Consider the following 19,200-nt stretch of genomic DNA (forward strand, 5'->3'; position numbering starts at 1 on the left):
GGAAAGTGTGGCTCTCTACATGCTGGACTACTTTTTTTCTTTAAAAAAATTTTTTTTTACAAAGACTTATAAAATTGTAGACCAGCTGAAATCTATAAAACTATTTTAAAAAATACCTAAAATAATTACCACTCCAGCACAGATGAAGTCGGTCAAACTTGTATAAATGAATTAAAGTAACTAAACTACAACTCTAGTCATCCCTGACCATTGGCCCTGCTAACTGGGGATGCTGGAGTTTGTAGCCCAACATCAGGGGATGCAAGGTGGGGGAAGACTGATTTTTAAGGTCGAGGTCTAATCATCCTTGAATAGAAGCAGAAATTGTGACTGGATTGGACTTTGCCATTGGCCCCCACACAATATCCAGTGTTAGGCCCATTGAAATGAACGGACTTGTCCATGGATTTCAGTGGGCTTACTCTGAGTTTGATTAGCACTGGACATTGCCCTAAAGCTGGGATGGAAAATCTCAGGCCCAGGGCTAAGCGCAGGACTCTGTCTGGCCTTGCCCTCTCCACGTGCCACATTCCTCACCAACCTGCTTGGCACTGTCCTTGATAGTTTTCTTGCCTGGCTGCAATGTGCTCTTGAACTCTCATAATGCCTCTTGCTTGCCTGGATGGGAGATGGAGAGGATGTGTGTATTTGTACAAGGATAAAAATTATCTTCATTGGTCTGCCCACATTCTTTCTGGCCTGGCCAACCCTGGCATGTGGCCTTTCAGAGGTTGCCGAGAAGGAAATGTGGCCCTTGAGCTAAGGATGGTTCCCTATCCATGCTCTCAAGCTTGTCAGGTCACCATTTGTAGACCCCCGATGGGCCTTCCATATCATCTTAGTCTGAGAATATTCTCTACACCAGTTTCTGGAGTTCTGTGGCTGATGGAAAAAGCTACATCTGTGAAAGGTTGTTCTTTGTTTGTACTTCGCCTTTCTAGAAAGTGACAACTCCAAATGTATTTTTTAATCTTTTTTTTAAAAGGCGCTTTCCCCCCTCTTCTCTCCAAAGCACCCCTTTGCTAGATTTGCAAAATCTCTCTTGCTTGTAGCTTGCGAACATTCAGGACAATAAACAGGGCTTTGCCAAAGGTGGAATGCTCAATACATTAGCTGGAAAGCTAATACATTTCACGTTATATTGTGTTACTGCTTCTAAATGAAGATGAGAGAGAGATTTTAACATTGTCTTGAATAATGCATCCTGTTTGTGTGTATGTTTTAAACTATCCCACTTAATACAGACTTTGGAAAAGTTCATTGCCTTTTTAATAGGAGTTGTGTGGCCCGCAGAGACAAACTGCAGGGAAGTGCTGCACTCATGGCAACAGGATGCTTGGCACCTTTTCAGGCTAAGTGGTCTGTATTATAGTATGATGTTCTGTAGGCAATCCTTTATTTCTCTGGGTCTCATTTAGGCTTAATTCTCACCTAGCGTTTGTATCCCTTTGGGTGCAGAGCAGGAGTGGGGAACCTGTGGCCCTCCAGATGTTGCTGAACTGCAGCTCCCATCCGCTCTAGCAAGCATGGTCAATGGCCAGGGATAATGGGAGTTGTAGTTCCGCCACTTCTGGAGGGCCAAAGGTGTATAGTAAAGGAAGCAGAATCCAAAAGAGAGATGACCCTATTATCTTCTCCTCGTTGGGCTTTTTTGGGGGGGTTCTCTTAACCAGCCTTCCTCAACCTGGTGCCCTCCACATATTGTTGGACCCCCAACCTTCACCAGCCCCAGCTAGCATGACCAGTAGTTAGGAAAGACGGGAGATGTCATCTGGCAACTTCTGGAGGGCCACAGTTTCACTGTCCCAGCTTTACACTAATACTGGAAGCAACTACGTATGGATTTCTGTTTTGTTGTAAACCCCTGCCAACCCCCCCCCCAGTTTATAAACTTTGTTTCTCCCAGTGATAGAACTAGCTGCCTAATTGACAAACAAAAGAAACCACACTCTAAGAGTTTGGGGGGATGCCCCTTTTCATCATGGCTGGTATTAGTTTATGGGCACTTGCACAGCGAATATGGCAGTGGGCGGATGTGTGAGTTCTGTGTCTCATTAGAAGTGATTTGTATGGTTCAAATCTCACTTGGCTGTGAACAGATTTGTGCAGAACACCTGATTTCAGCTGGGCTGTCAACTAAGTTTCCCTTGTTGAGTAGCACAAAATGTGGCTGCTGAGGGGGCCCACCATCAACTTGTATGGTGTTTAGAGCTACTAGATCAATCTGTTTCCTGTTGTGTAGAAAGCAGCTCTTTTCAGATTTCTCTCTCTCGGTCTCAAAAGAAGAGTTGGCTACCTGACAAATTACGTGAGAGAGTCTCTCCAGACTAGCCTCCCTCGGGGTTTTTGAATGCAGCTGAACATGATGAATGCCAAAAGAGGAATTGTGACTTGCTCCAGTGGAGCTGAAGGGCTGGATTTTTGCTCCAATCCAGACAACGCTCAAGCAGACTCCCCCCCCCCGCAACTCCCACCGATCCCAGCTGTTTAAATCCACTGGTGATATCACACGTATTCAGTGGTGTGGTAGAGCTAGTTGTTATTTGGGTCTGTTCCTTTTTACTTTGCCTTCTGCAAAGGTGTGGAGAGGCTTTACAGATTAAATGATATTGTGCCCAGTGCCTCATTTTCTGGTAGCCCAAATAGGGTGGTAAAAACCAAATTAGAAAATAGGGTCTCTTGTGAAACATTTTGTACGTATGTGTGTATATAGGAGGAGGAGCCCTCCTCTACACATTCCCTGATTATGTGGTGCTTGCGCTGGAATGCCTGTGCAGGTCAGTGGGCCTGCTGAGCGTGTGTATCCTGATCTGTGCAACAATTTCTGCAACAGCTCATTGGACAGCTGTTCAATGGTCACAGGTGGTATAAAAGGTGGGAAGAGATTGGCAGAGAACAAATTCCGGTCATGTCCTGATTGCCACCCCACCCCACCCCCTCCAACATGCCAAAGACAGGACGAAATGGTGCTCGGAAACAAAAGACTTGAATGGAAGGTTCCAAAAATCTCTGTCTCGGTAAAAGGCATACTGTATACTGAAATGACCTATTTCTGAGCATGAGGCTTTGCTTCTTCTCTCTTCCCTCTCTCCCTGCTTCTTTGGCTTTCTGGATTTTAGTGCCACCTCTTTTCTGTTGCTTCAGCATGCTAAATCAGGTTTGCAGACTGGGTATCATATTGCAGTACATCAGACCATTGGTCTTCATCTGAATTTCCAGGTGTTCTCTCTCTCTCTCTCTCTCTCCCCCCCCGCCTGTGTGCCCCCTTCTCCTGCCCCAGCATAATCTGCTAAAGTTCTTGCTACTGTAAAGCTCTTTAAAAGCAGAGGGCCAGATGCAGACAACTGTCTGTATAGGAATACTTGAAGGAGATGCCCCTTAACTTTAATTTTTAAACCATCACAAAAAGCTAAGACTCTTCCAAATCTGCTTTGCCAGGGATGCATTCATACGAGCTAGAACGCTTCCGGAAGCCACCAGGCGAAAAATACCTCGTAATAACTACAATAAAGTTAGCTTGGCTGCTCACCATGTGATAGATCTGTGCCCTTGCTACTTTGTCCCACAATGTCCCTGAAATGTCCTGGCCACAGGGGACAAGTCTAAAGGGGTGTTGGTATTCCTGTTACATACCCTTTTCCTACAGTGAAGCCAAAGGAGTTTGTCTTCACAGTAAGCACACCAACGCTCCTTTCTTTCATGTCATCTGAACTGCAGTATAAAACCCTTTTTTGTCACTCTGTAAAAGTATTGTTCAGTAATTCTAGAGTTTGAGCACACCCTCATTATTACTCAGTAAGTGATTAAGCTGGAACTTATAAATGTGGAGAGTCACTCACCTTGCACACCTGGAAGGAAGAAGTGACTTCGTAGAGAAGGAAGCAAAACAGGGAATTAGTTTTGAGAAAAGTTGTTTGTTAATCTTCTCGTGATTCCTACGGTTTAGGACGGCCTCCCCCAACCTAGTATCTGTGCTGACGAGGGTCGATGGGGAGTTGTAGTTCAAAACATCTGGAAGGTGTGAGGTTGGGGAAGACTGATCTAGCAGATGGTATTTGCACAGTGATATTTCAGAAATGAAATTTTGTGATGCCCTAGGAATATACTCAGGATGCGAGAATTGTGCAATGCACTTAATAGTAGCATCCTAGCAGCTGGTAAATTTGGATATCTAGCAGTGAACAGAATCTTTTTTGAGTTATGCTATCAGTGCAATTCCTAAACCTCTGTACATGCCTAAGACTTGCAGTATGGAGTTTCCTGCTCTAACTCTATTCTTTTTTCCTTTCTGCTGCAGATAACCATTATTTTTAAATCTTACCAAGACTGCACAGATCAGAAGGTGTACCAGGCAGTGACTGATGATTTGCCAGCTGCTTTTGTAGATGGCACAACTAGCGGTGGTGATGGCGACACCAAGAGCTTGCACATTGTGGAGAGAGTCAGCGGCAAGTATGTGGAAATGCATGCCAGGTACATTGGGACCACTGTGTTTGTGCGCCAGGTTGGCCGTTACTTAACACTAGCCATACGCATGCCAGAAGAGCTAGCTATGGCTTATGAAGAGAGCCAGGACCTACAGCTCTGTGTGAATGGGTGCCCTTCAAGCGAACGCATTGATGACAGCGGGCACCTCCCTTTGCCAGTGATGGGGCAGTTCCTTCCTCCTGGTGCTTCAAGCCAGAGCCGGTCTGTGTACACACTGGAGAGTGCAACGACGAAATGCCATGAGAAGATGCTGTTGAAAGACATCTATTTTTACTCTTGTGTATTTGATTTGCTCACCACCGGCGATGCCAATTTCACAGCCGCTGCCCATAGTGCCTTGCAGGATGTTGAGGCACTACACCCCAGGAAGGAGCGGTGGCACATCTTCCCCAACAACAGGGGAAACAGTCAGGGGCAGGCCTTGTGTCTTAGTCTTGGACTTGTCTGCTTGATGCTTGTTGTGTTTTTGTAGGGTTGTCTTGATTTTTTGTTTGTTGAGAACAAAGGTTTTAAAATATATATTGTCATAATATATAGACTTAAAGAGTATATATGTATATACCATGTATATGAAGGGATGCTTTATTTGGTCCTGGGACGCTGAAGAGATTGTACATATTGTGTTGCCATTTTTTTATGTATGTTGGATGTAATATTCTTTTTTTGATTGTAATACTTTTTTTTCTTTGCAGTTGGTGAGATGTTTTATAGTGTCCTTTCATCAGGACCCAATAGAAAGCACTTTATTTTTTATATATTAAATATTTATGTGTATCTAGGTAATATGTAAAGCATATATCCACATGTACATATATCATACCCAGTGCTCCCTCTTAAGTATTACCTAGCTTAACTCATGATCTTCTGTGATCCCTTTTCTCTCCTATCTTTCTCATTCCTTTTGGCCAGTTAAGACAACTCAAGAAGCTGGCTGGGAAGATGGGTACAGGTCTGGGATGAGCTGACTCTTCCTTTGGACCCTGGGCCAGTAGCCAGCCTTTGCTTCATAGGAACAGAGAAATAATTTGCCATGGGTCCTCACAATTGGAACCTTCAGTGCTGCATCTAATTTATTGCTGATGCAGATCAATTTTGTCTTTAGTCTCCTGAGGACTGCGTTTTTTATGTGGTATTTTGTACTTGAGTATTGATGCACAAGTGCAAAATGCACATCTTGCATCAGTTATGAAGGGTGCGTATGTAGAAAATTGTGTCCTTATCCCCTCCTTCCAAATGTGTGCAAATGGGACCCGAACTTATTGAGGTTTTTGGGATTCCATCCCAATATATATTGATTATATGGGTATCTTCAAGAGGTTCGTATTATATGTGTATCCTATGATAGTGGTAGGCCTCTCCGGGTTGAACATGGTTGATTTACCCTACCCACCCTAGAAACCTTCAGTCTACTTAAACTAGCAGCAACTGCCAAAAAAAAAAAAAATCTAAAGCTTGGAAATAAACCTTTTAGCATTCTGATGTAGGTTTGTGTCTGAAAGGAGAGGCAGAAAATAAGGAAACGCAGCAGTCTGGTTTGAAGAGCTTGCTGTGCTTTTCCCCAAAGATGGGGAAGCTGTTGGGCTCCTGACTCCCATCAGCTTTAGCCAGCATGGCTAATGTCAGGGATGATGGGAGATGGAATCCAACCACATATAAGGAGGACCACAGCTTCCCCATCCCTGGGTTACAGCCTGCATCACCCAGTGCATTATCTTGATAAAATGGGCTGCAGGCTGTGAACGCATATGCCACAAGAAATCAGTCAATCTTTTACAATGCCACGAGGTTCTCCTTGCGTGTGCATGTTTTGCAACAGTTGACTGTGGTTAGCCTTCTGGAAGCTACTGCAATTAAAATTAAGCAAGTTGCCAAAAACGGATCAAGAAATTATGACCAGGCAACCCAAGCCTCCCCTAAGGAAGTGCTCCCGTTCCCTTCCTCAGACCTGCCCGAGACAATGTCCTTGCTCCAAATATTTATATACTAGGGGCTAGGGGATCAAAGTGGGGTATGAATGGGTGCTGTCTCCCTTCTTGGGACTTGTGCAGTGTTTAAAAAAATGAGTGGAGAGTTATTGGCATCCTTGGATCTAAAGCCCTCCTTTTTAGCTTCAGCCCCCATCCCCAAATTTAAAACAGGGCTTTTATATTGGCCTGCATTTCAGGGCTCGTTATGAAATACTGAAAAACCAAACAAATGCATCATCATACTAGTTCACCTCATGGTAACATTGCTCACTTTTAGTGCTGGAACTGGAGGAAATATTTATATCCCCTTTTGCAATACTGGAGAGAATTGGAAATGCTGTTTAAATTTTTTTTGCGTAAGGTGAAATTGCTGGCCAGTGTGTAAATGAATTTTATTGAGGCTCAGAATACTGTGCTGAATTTGCTGTTTAGTCTTTTTTCCCCATTACTTCAATGATTTAAATCCTGCATTTTTTTTTTAAGAAAGGCTGCCTTTTGTTGATGGTTGGGGCAGCATAGAATTTGAAGCAAAACTTCCTTTTTCTCTCCCCTTGCCCCCTCTATCTTGTATGGAGAAAAACATGATGGTCTTAGAATAGTTGAAGCTTACCATGTTTGTGTGCCAAGTGGAAAGGTATTTGTGGAAGAAGCCTGGTAGACAAGCCTAGAGTTGTAGCTGCAATGTGAGCCCATCGTAAACAACAGCTGTGTCCTAGCTAATTTCCTGTGTTCCCAAGCCCCACGAGTGTGTATGTACACTAATATCTAAATCATAAAGTTCAGAGATAAGTAATTCAGAAATGTAAGTATCTGGAGTGTTTTTTTTCCCTTCTCATTTTCTTGTTTCTGCTGTGGGATTTCTTGAGAAAATGTTATTTGCACATGTTGGCCCTTGAAGTCCACCACAGTCAAGAGAGCTTTAGTTAATGCCAAACATATGGATAGTTTGAAGCGAGTGAGCGGTCTCTGGGGAAAACCTGCGCTTAGAGGGAACACTGGTTTTCACAGGCGCTCCAAAAGGCTGTCTCTCTTAGAAGGCTTCAAACTTATTTTTATGCTTGAAAGATAAGAAAAACCCAGTGTGCCCAGTCTTTACAAAGCTCCTTTAGATGTGGTTAATGGATATACTGATGAGTATACATTTGTGTTAAAAAATAAAGAAAGCAAAGAGAGTGACTGTGCAGTGTATAAATAGTTTAAATTATTATGATAGAAGAATAAAGCTACATATCATGCTGTGGAATCTTTGTAATGTGCTTTTACTGACCCCTGGTGGATACCAGCATATGACAAGAAGTGGTGACAGTCACTAGTAAAATGAAGTGATAAGGTTCTTTTCAGTTCATTTTGGCAAGACACCTTCTGCCTACTCCACGCTTAGAAGATGGAAAGCAGCCTTATTGCTGTGTCTAGTTCAGTACTATAGTGCCTTGCAAAAGCAGTCAGACCTCTGACCAGTGCTCGCATATTACTGAATTACAAATGGTACATGGTAATTTCATTCTGTATGATACTTTATTTGAAACACTCAAACTCAATTATTGAAAGGTGACAGTGGTTTTATGTTGGGAAATGTTTGTAAGAAACATCAAAAACTGAAACATTGCTTGTATAAGCATTCAACCCCTGTGCTGTGGAAGCTCCCAGTTCACACAGATGAAAGAAATTGCCCTATCCAGGACACAATTACCTTGCCATTGGCCTCCACCTGTGAACAATTAAAGTTGCTGTCACACTGTCAGGATAAAACCCCACTGTTGAAGGATCATTGGTCAGGCTGTGGATCTGAAGGAAAATGATGACCAAAGAGCATTCTACAGACATGAGAAATAATGTAATACAAATGCATAAATTAGGAAAAGGGTACAAATGAATATCCCAAGTGTTTGGATATCCCAGCGAGCACAGTTGGATCAATAATCAGGAAGTGGAAGCTGCATCACACCACCCAGGCACTGCCAAGAAAAGGCCGTCCCTTAAAAATTAGTGCTCGAACATGAAGGAGACTTATGAGAGAAGCCACAGACAGACCAAAAATTCTTGGAAGGAGTTCAGTGGCTGGGAGTGGAGTAATGGTGCACCAGTCAACCATATCAAGAGCTCTGCATAACACTGGTCTGTATGGGAGGGTGGCAAGAAAGAAGCTGTTACTTGCTAAGTACCATCTGAAAGCACGTCTGTAGTTTGCTAGAAAGCATGAGAATGCCCCAGCTGTGATGTGGGAAAAGGTTTTGTGGTCAGATGAGACAAAGATGAAAGTGTTTTGGCCAAAACTTAAAGCTCTATATGTGGCACAAACCTAACACTGCCCATGCCTCAAGACACACCACCCCTACAGTGAAGTCTGGTGGTGGCAGCATCATGCTGTGGGGATGCTTCTCATCAGCAGGGACTGGGCATCTTGTTAAAATTGAAAGAAGAATGGATGGAGCAAAATACAGGGAAATACTGCAAGAGAACCTGCTTCAGGCCACTAAAAAACTGAATTGTGGGAGGAAATTCACTTTTTAACAGGACAATGATCCGAAGCACAAGGCCAAAGCAACATCGGAGTGGCTCAAGAACAAAAAGGTGAATGTCCTACAGTGCCCATTCAAAGTCCTGATCTCAATCCCATTGCGAATCTGTGGCACTCTTTGAAAATTGTGGTCCACAAGTGACATCCATCACACCAGAACGACCTGGAGCAAATCTACCAAGAAGAATGGGCCAAAATCCCTCCAACACTGTGTGCAAAGCTGGTACATACCTACCCCAAATGACTTAAAGCTGTTATTGCAGCAAAAGGGGGCTCTACCAAATATTAATGTGGGGGGTTGAATACTTATGCAAGCAACATGTTTCAGTTTTTTATGTTTCTTACAAACATTTCCCAACATAAAACCAATATCACCTTAACAATATTAGGCAGGTGCCATCTCTGCTATCTTTTCAGCATCTTTTGAAGACTTTCCTCTTTCAACAAGGCTTTTAAGTTGAGACCTATCCCAGTCTGCATCTGTGTCAGAATTGTTTAATATGTTTTTAATAATGTTTTTAATCCTTTTAAAAAGTTTTTTTATGTTTTTAATGCTGTTTTGTTAATGTATTTTAAGACCTGTTGTATGGTGTTTTAAAGTGTTTTAGTGCCTTGTTTGCCGCCCTGGGCTCCTGCTGGGAGGAAGGGCGGGATACAAGTTAAATAAATAAATAATAATAATAACAATAATTGATTTTGAGTTTCAGTGTTTCAAAATATCATACAGAACAAAATTACAATGTACCATTTGTAATTCAGGAATATGAGAGCGTTGGTCAGGGGTCCAATTACTTTTGCAAGGCACTGTATGTGCAGCGACAGTGGACTGGGGTCTTTCGTATCCCTGCCTTGCAATGCCAGGGATTGGATTTGTGATTTTTTTAAGCATGCAAAGCATGTGCTCTACCACTGAGCTATGGTCCCTTCCCCAATCCGCAGTAGTTTATGATCACCAGCTGCAAAGCTGATTTACTGCTGAGTACATAGGAATCTGCCTTAGTATAAGGCAGACAATTGGTTAATCTGGCTCAGTATTATAAGGCAGTGGCTGTTCAGGGTCTTTGGCAGGGATCTTTTGCTAGCCCTAGCAGAAGACTGAGCTTGGGGGTTTTTCCATGCAAAGCAGCTGCTCTGCCATTGAGCTACACCCCCTCCCTTAGACATATATAGGGATGCACTGTATTACTGCAAACTTATACACACTAAGTAAAGAAGTACTGGTGCCATCAGTAAGATTTACAACTCATCTTGAGTAAGTCTACTTTACTTTATTTTTAAAAGATATACCACAATAGAATTTTATTTTTAATAGTTCCAAGTCATCCTACCTGTTTATTGCAAGACATGGAATCAAGTTGAGAAAGTGATACTTCCGTGTGTGCATTGGTTCCACTATTAGAGGTCTCCTCCATTTTTTTGCCATTATTATAAAGATGGTTAAAGCAAAGCAATTGTCTTGCACATACGATAGTAGTATTTGCCATATATACATAGGAAGACAAAAGGACAGATTTTGGAAGGAAACATATAGCGGTAACATGCAGTGTCCTTGGGCAATGGCAACATAATGCCTTATGGTTTTGCTCTTTAAACTAACTCATTTATCTAAAGAAAAAACTTCCTTAAGACTGCTCCAATGAAAGTTGCTCCAAAGGGCTTGGCAAAAGGCCTCTAAACGTGCATAGGATTACACGGAGGACATTGTTCTATGCCACAGAATTTAGACTGACAGACAAGAAAACCTGCAACTTTGGCTTTTCCTTCACACTTGGCTAGAGAAAAGTGGTGGTGTGGGTGAGTGGGATGGTACCACTGGGGCCCATTGTCATCATTTACTCTCATTGTCATCAAAGCTAACATGGCTACACTTACTGAAGGCATTTAACAGATTGCTAACAGGGTTGGCGTAGGAAGTCACAGATACTAGGGTCACATCTCCACTATACATTTGAAGCACTGTTAGACATGACTTCCCCCAAAGAATCTGGGGGACTGTAGTTAAAGACACAGTTGTTGGGAGACCCCTATTCCTCTCGCAGAACTACAATTCCCAGAGTTCCCTGAGAAGAGGGATTGATCATTAAATTACTCTGAATGGTAGCTCTGTGAGGGAAAATAGGAGTGTCCTAACACCTCAGTACTCTTAAACTACAGTCTGCAGGATTCCTTGGTGGAAGCCATGAGTGTTGAAAGTGGCATGATGGTGCTTTATATGAAAGGGCTAGATGTGGCATTAAACAGGGCTCAGGAAGGCTGAATAGTTAAAGTCAGAACTTGGGCATTTGTTAACCCAACTAAGTGTTTTAGTTTGCCACCCTGGGCTCCTACTGGGAGGAAGGGTGGATATAAATTTAATAATAAAAGTTTTAATATATGTACCTACACTGTATTAACTGGCCATTCACTTAAAAGGGAAAAATCTATTACAGTATTCTATTGTGGCAGCTAAAAGGCTCATGAGACCACAGTTTGACTCAAAATAAACTAAAAACCTTAGTATCTAGCGTCTGGATTAGGTTCTCAAGGAAAACTAATAATTGAGAAGAGTTACATGAGGATGGGTGAAAGTAGGGGATTTAGCTCTAGGCAACAACAAAGATGTATGCGCAATGTAATGTAACAGTCCAACATACTCTGTTGGACTGCAAGGGTCTCAGAAGTAATGAAAGACTGATTCACGCAGGACTTAAGCGAGCACAGGCCTACTCATGCCAAATTGCCTCTGCAGGAACTGCAATCATGGTAGAAAAGTGCCTATTGCAAAAATTATGATCATATAGGTACCCATTCATGATACTTTCTATATGAGCATTGTCTGGGTCCAAGCCCATGCTGGGGTCCTGAGGCGTTGCTGACTGGTGTGAGCCACTTCCAATACATCCTGTCGTAACCTAAACTACTTTCCCTGACGAGAGAACAATGCCATTAGAGCTCATTTTATCACCCTTAGCTCCAAAACATTTGTGAGATTGTAGCCTGGTGTATTTATTTATTTGATTTATATCCTGCTGGCAGAAAACAAAAGCGTGTAATGCACACCCCAGCCCTACGTTGACACATCTATCATGTTACTGACTCTGGAACCTTGAACTGCATTCCACTCAGCAAGAACATTGGATTTGTTCACGTTCTAATAGATTGCAGGTTCTCTTGGGTAATATCCATTTTCACCTTGCAATAACCAAATACCAATATAATCAAAAGTTTTGTTTGTTACAAAAACCTATTAACCTCCTCAGCTTGGACTTCTACAACAGCGTAAGAATTTAAAACCAACAAAACAAAAAGCATGTTAGCATAACAACAGAATAGACAATGGAACGATTAAAAGAGAGCTATTGCTAGTCGGGCAGTATAAAAGTTGAATAAATAAATAAATAAAAGAAATCTTAAATATTTGGGCAGATAGTCTTCGCCAAGTGTTGAAAAACATCAGAGTTGGTGCTAAGTGCGCCTCCCTGGTGAGAGCATTCTATAGCTGAGTTATGACAGCTGAAACACCCTATCCCTGTTGCCAACTGCTGCACTTCTAAAGGTATGTGTGACACTACTAGCATGATAGCCTGGGCCATCTTTAGCAACTCTCCTAGAACTGGAGTCCTTGGCATCATTGACTGACAAAACCTTCTGCAACAAATCTGTAGGTTGCAATTCTTTGTGTAATTTCTAGTCTTGATCAATTCCCCAAACAACCTGTCCTCTCCAAGGTGGACAATAGTTTTATAGATAACATTGACTTCAAAATTGTCTACCTTTGTTCTCAGGTTCTCTCCAGTTTTCGTTTCACTTGGGTAACAGTCATGTGATGGCCCCTCCTCCCAGTCACTTACGTTGTATGTACAGTATGAGTCTGTCTTGAATATGTAAAAATTCACCTGTTGCTGACAGGAGCTTAACTGATCAAACTACAGTTGATTTCAGGTGAGTAAAGAAAAAAAACAGCTACAGGCAGGAATCTGTGAATCTAAAATACAGGAATTTTGAGTGGATGCTCTGATTAAATCGAATTCTGCTGAGATTATGATACTCAGCTAATGACAAATACTTCACAGGTTTTAAGCACCCTTGGGAAATGGAGACATTCCATTCATTCAGTTTGTAGTGGCTGAGAGGAACAGAATGAGGCAACACCTCTAAAACAGCAGTTAAATGAAAAGGCGTATCATCTGAAAAAGGCCAAGCCCTCTTCAGTAGTTTGACAAAATGTTCTGAGTCCAGTAAGCGGCATTGGCATATTCCATGTGCATTAATGCACAAAAACAGTGTGTCATCTTGTATTTGCTATCGCTGTCATGGCACCCCTTGCAAACCCTCAATACAGCATTTCTCAAACTTTCTGAACTTGTAGTGTCACTCTTACTCCCATTTTACAAATATACAAATAGGAAGGCACCCAAGATTATTCAGTGAATTCACAATTGAGTAAGGATGTAAGTGCAAGCCTTCCAGAACCAAATTCAACACTCATCTGCTAGAATACTGTCACTAACATTCCAGAATTAGAAGGCAGAAAAACTCAGCTTTGAGAGTCTGTGCATTTATGAGAGATTAGTGAAGGTTTTGGCCTGTAGTCTTTTACTTACTACAGTGCAAAAGTACCATGGATTAAATCATAGAATAGTAGAGTTGGAAGGGGTCTATAAGGTCATCGTCCAACTCCCTGCTCAATGCAGGAATCCAAATCAAAGCATTCCCAACAGATGGCTGTCCAGCTGCCTCTGGAATGCTTCCAGTGTTGGAGAGCCCACTACCACCCTAGATAATTGGTTCCATTGTCATATGGCTCTAGCAGTTAGGAAGTTTTTCCTCATGTTCAGTTGAAATCTGGCTTCCTGCAACTTGAGCCCATTATTCCCTGTCCTGCATTCTGGGACAATTGAGAAGAGATCCCGGCCCTCTTCTGTGTGACCTTTCATGTACTTGAAGAGTGCTATCATATCTCCCCTCAGTCTTCTCTTCTCCAGGCTAAACATGCCCAGTTCTTTGAATCTCTCCTCATAGGGCTTTATTTCCAGTCCCTGATCAGCCTTGTTGCCCTCCTCTGAACCTGTTCGTTTGTCTGCATCTTTCTTGAAGTGCAGAGACCAGAACTGGATGCAGTACTCAAGTTGAAGCCTAACCAGTACTGAATAGAGGGGAACCAATACTTCATGCAATTTGGAAACTATACTTCTGTTAATGCAGCCTAATATAGCATTTGCCTTTTTTGCAGCCACATCACACTGTTGACTCATATTCAGCTTCTGATCAATGACAATTCCAAGATCCTTCTCACATATATTGCTGAGCCAAGTATACCTTCTTATAACTGCAAGTAGTATATGAGACCACCTGCTGTCAAAATGATGGATGATGACCCCTGACCCTGACCTCCCTCTCCCCTCCCCTTCATCCTTCCCCCAGCCCTTAGACCCTTCCAAATGACATCACCAGTCCCAGCCCCTGGCTGTGGACCTAGGGGCTATGATTTATGGCCCCTGACCTTCCCCTGACCTCCCTCCCCTCACTCCTCTGGAAATGGACTCCAAAAGGGTCCATTTCCAACCCTCCCCCTCCCCAAGGACTCACTGTAGCTATGGTAACCAGTAGACCATGGATTTGAACCAATCAGGAGAGGGGGCGGTCAGAGCAGGCAATTTTGCATGCCCGGGCATGTTCTGAGCCTTGAACACATTCTGAGTTTTGAACATGGGAGCAGCCAGCACTCCTAAGAGTCCTGAGGAATTAACCAAGCAGGCAGCATATGCACTACTAGGTTTTTCCTATCCTCCAGCACCATTGAAAGCACATTCAAAGAGGTCTTTAAAGCCTAGACATTTATTATTTCCACCAGCAGATGTGAGATCAGAGCTTGGAAAGAAAGAGCCTGGGCAGTTCGGTAAAAAATGTTCTGTTTCAACAAGAAGCTTACCGGTAGCAGTGTTTACAGCCGGACAAGATCCAGAACCCGAAACCATGTTCCTGGCAAATTCTAGTGATATGAAGACTTGATATGAAGTCGAAGAAGAACTGGCAAACCATGATGAGCTCTTAGAGTGTGATTGCGGATGTAATCTGAAGATGAACATCGCAAAAGCTGAAGAACTCATGAAACCTGTAGACTTTGTGGATGGAGGTGTCCTTTTTCAACCCTCGGAGGAAATGGATAATAAAGAAAATGTGCCGCCAGAAGAATTAATTGAAGACATGGAGCATGGGGGACCCCAGGTAAGTGGTTCTGAGTAGTGATTTAATAGCATGTTGTTTTCCAGTATGGTGCAACCTGAATGCTAAAAAAGTGCTTTTTTTGTTTTCTACAGGAAGATGTGCAGCCTGATGGTGATTATGAAAATCCGCACATTAAGAGTTCACCGACTGTTAATATCTGATGCATTTCATGTGTCTATCCTCAGCCTGAACTCTGAAAGCAGGTTTTTGTACCAATAAAAATAGTTTGTTTTAATACTCTGTGTCCATACTTGTATCAATCAGCAATATGGATGAGCATGAAGAAATTCTAAAAAACGTATATTACTCACCCGGGAAGGTTGGAAGCTTTGGGGGTGTGAATCCTCTATTTCAGGAGGCAAAAAAGCAGAGTAATACACTAAGAAGGAAACATGTTTTGACATGGCTTTCAGACCAGGATGCTTACACACTGCATAAACTGGTCAGAATCCGTTTTAAAAGAAACAAGACTATTGTGTCGGATATTGTTGCCCAATGGTAGGCTGACCTAGTAGATATGCAGCAATTTTCTAAGCACAACAAGAACTATAGGAACATTTTATCAGTCATAGATATCCTGTCTAAGTATGCATGGGCATTGCCTTTAAAAGACAAGACAGGCAAATCAGTCTCTAAGGCTTTTAATGTCATATTCAATCGCAGTGGAAGAAAGCCCAGAAAGCTCCAAATGGATCGTGGCAAAGAATTTCTAAACAGAGCTGTAAGCGGTTTGTTAAAACAGCATGGTGTTTACCACTTTGTCACCAATAATGAAGTAAAAGCAGCCATCACTGAAAGATTTAACAGAACTTTGAAATAAAAAATGTGGAGGTATTTTACAGCTAACAATACGTATGGTTATATTGATGTCCTGCCACATCTTGTAAAAAGTTATAATCACAGCTTTCACAGAACTATCAGAGCAAGGCCTGTTGATATTAACCATTCTAATGCCTTGGTGGTATGGAAAACAATGTATGGAGACAGCATTTACAGAAAAGATGTACCACAGCTGCTCAGTAAAGGTGACCATGTGAGGATTTCTAAAAGCAAAGGGGTATTTGTCAAGGGCTACGTACAAAATTTCACCACAGAACTGTTTATAGTGGATCAGGTCATGAGAAGAGGGGGGAGACCCATCTTCCTGTTACAAAATTATGCTGTGGAGCCGGTAGTTGGTTCCTTCTATTCTGAAGAATTGCAGAAGGTTAATGCCAATCAGGACAAGGTGTACAGGATTGAAAATTTTTTATCAACAAAAGGCAGGGGTAGGAGGAAGTCTCATCTAGTGAAATGGTTAGGCTGGCCCAGTAAGTTCAACAGTTGGGTACTTGCGTCTGATCTTTGTGAACCTACCCAGAAAAATGGAAGTTAGTAGTTTTAACATTACCCTTCCTAGCAATGCCTGTATGACTGTTTTCCCACAGAACACGAGCTCAGCCTTTGCTATTCGCCTAGCAAGGCCTCTGGACCTACCAGGGGCTTGGGAAGTCAGGTTAGTTGAGATACAGTACCCACACACCTGGAACAATATAACATCTGATGGCCGTTTTTAAATTTCTAGTGGAGGAAAAGTATTGTCTGGCCATCTGTGACATGGCTATTACTCAAGCCTCCCTGAACTGCTGGAAAACATGACCAACATTATACGAAACCAGAGCGGCAAACGCCCCATTGCGGTCCTACACTACAACCAAGTGACTAGAAAGTTTAGCCTTAAAGCAGAGGCTGGTTACGCTATTAAAGCCGGCAAACAACTAGCCTACCTATTAGGGTTGATGCCCAACACCCTAGCGCTACAGATGCCCTATACAGCAGACATTACAGGAGGGTTCAACACGCTGTATGTATACACAGACATTGTAGAGCATCAGATAGTTGGGGACTTCTATGTGCCCTTATTGCGGTCCGTACTGGTGAGTGGTCAGAATAACGACTGTGTCAACATTGTTTATGACAAACCACACTACATTCCTGTGAGTAAGCATCATATTGACACCATTAATGTTGAGATAAAGACGGACCAGAACAAAAATGTGTCATTTCGTTATGGAAAGGCGATTGTGAAGCTACACTTTCACCTGGGCAGAACTCTGTTGGTTTAAAAATGGTGATACTGAAAACTTATGGAGACCCAACCCTTTACCAGAATTATTACAGGGCCCAGACAGGAAATGCTCTTCTGGGTTACCATGGCACCCCAGTTATGTATGGGGCAGGAATAGGGGGAATATTCAGGAGTCTTTTTCGAAAAGCCATGCTGCTTTTGAGAAGAGGCCTAGAGATTCTTAAACCACACACTAAGACAGCTGTTCGGAATATTGCTAATGATGTGCTTGGCCGGGTTAGGCAGTTTTGAAAAGAGTTAATCCACGAGAGGGATCAGGGCTGATGTATATTAAAAGGAGAAAAGCCCCGAAAAGAAAAACATCATGGGTACAACTAACAGGCCCACCCAGACCTTTTAAAAGAACATCACTGATGAGGAAAAAACCTCAGAAGCAGAAAGCTGAAAGAAAGAAGAGGTGTACAGCACCAACTCAAAAAGGAGATATATTTTAAACCATCATGGCTTTCATCCGTGGCAGTTCTGAGGAATGCACTAAATCTGAATTAGATCTATTCCAGATTGGACCTACGCAGACCTGTATTGAGAAAAGCCTGTTTATCAAAGAGCCACGCTTGGCAGTGCTGACGGACACTGCACTGCTAGAATTTTACATTGCTGGAAATTGCAAAGATTATATAGACTTAAACAATACATTGCTATACGTGAGTTGCAAAATTGTGAATCAGGATGGAACAAACCTGGCCAGAGGTGCTAATGTGGGTCTGGTGAATTATCCATTGGCATCCATCTTTAGCCAATTGGATGCGACTCTGGGAGACCAACTCATCAGTCAGAGCAACATCTCCTACCCTTATAGAGTCTTCATAGAATCTGTGCTGAATTACGGCGAAGACACCCTAGCCACACAATTTTCTGCAGGGTTATTTGACAAAGACAGCTGGACATCATGAGGCGGCAACCCTGGATGGGGAAAATTTAGGCTTTGTTAGAAGGGCTGCTCTGACAGCTGAAAGCCAAAAAATAGACCTCCTAGGTCATCTCCATGCTGATCTGTTTTTTCAAGAAAAATTGCTTCTGAATGGAGTGGATGTGAAAATTAAATTGACACACAACAAAGATGCTTTCTGTTTGATGGCAGATGATGCAAACAGCCGATACAAATTACAAATTGTGTCAGCCTCACTCTTTGTAAAAAAGGTGAGAGTGGCACCAGGTGTCCGGTTAGGACATGCAGAAGCATTGTTGACATCCAACGCCAAATACCCCGTGGATCGTGTCAGCATGAAAGTGTTTAGTATCCCCCGAGGAAGCCGTGTTAGCAATCAGGAGAATCTGTTTTTGGGCCAGCTACCCAAGCAAGTGGTTATAGGGCTGGTCGATAATGATTCCTTCAGCGGGGTTTACAATAAAAACCCCTTCAACTTTAAGCATTATGACATCAGTTTTGTATCTCTGTATGTTGACGGTTTCCAAATTCCCACAAAACCTCTTCAGCCTGAATTTGAAACAAGAAACTGTGTTTGAGAATACATGAGTCTGTGCAGACATCCGGCAAGCACATGAAAGATAGGGCTCTGTTAATTAACTGTGAGGAGTTCACAAGAGGCTACACTCTTTTTGCTTTTGACCTGTCTCCAGACCAGGAATGCGGGGAGCACTATTCTTTGATCAAAACAGGGAATCAGAGCAGAAGTTCAATTTGCAAGGGCTCTTCCAGCCACAGTCAACATGATAGTGTATGATGTTTTTGACAACATGATAGAGATAAATCATACAAGAAATGTTTTGTATGACTATATGTAAACATGGACAGCATACAGTTAACCTGCATCCTCTCTTCAAACCCCTACATGCGAAAGACTTTCTACGGTGTGTTTCCCTGTGACAGACTTCCCAAACAGAGATTACTACAAAGACCTGTGGGGTTAGTAGTCAATACCCATCTACAT

General features: G+C 42.5%; 1 protein-coding gene across 3 annotated transcripts in view; it reads left to right on the forward strand.

Moving 5' to 3' along the window:
• The window catches only part of RGMB (repulsive guidance molecule BMP co-receptor b), a 53,637-nt gene extending 45,939 nt beyond the window's left edge, over positions 1–7,698 (forward strand). For all 3 annotated transcript variants that reach the window (XM_061623101.1, XM_061623121.1, XM_061623110.1), the window contains one exon: positions 4,298–7,698. In XM_061623101.1, coding sequence (XP_061479085.1) covers positions 4,298–4,960 — 663 coding nt within the window. In that variant the 3' untranslated portion in view covers positions 4,961–7,698. The remainder of the gene's footprint in view (positions 1–4,297) is intronic.
• The last annotated feature ends 11,502 nt before the right edge of the window (positions 7,699–19,200 follow it).

The sequence above is a fragment of the Rhineura floridana genome, chromosome 1 (assembly GCF_030035675.1).
Source record: "Rhineura floridana isolate rRhiFlo1 chromosome 1, rRhiFlo1.hap2, whole genome shotgun sequence".
NCBI classification, from domain to species: Eukaryota; Metazoa; Chordata; class Lepidosauria; order Squamata; family Rhineuridae; genus Rhineura; species Rhineura floridana.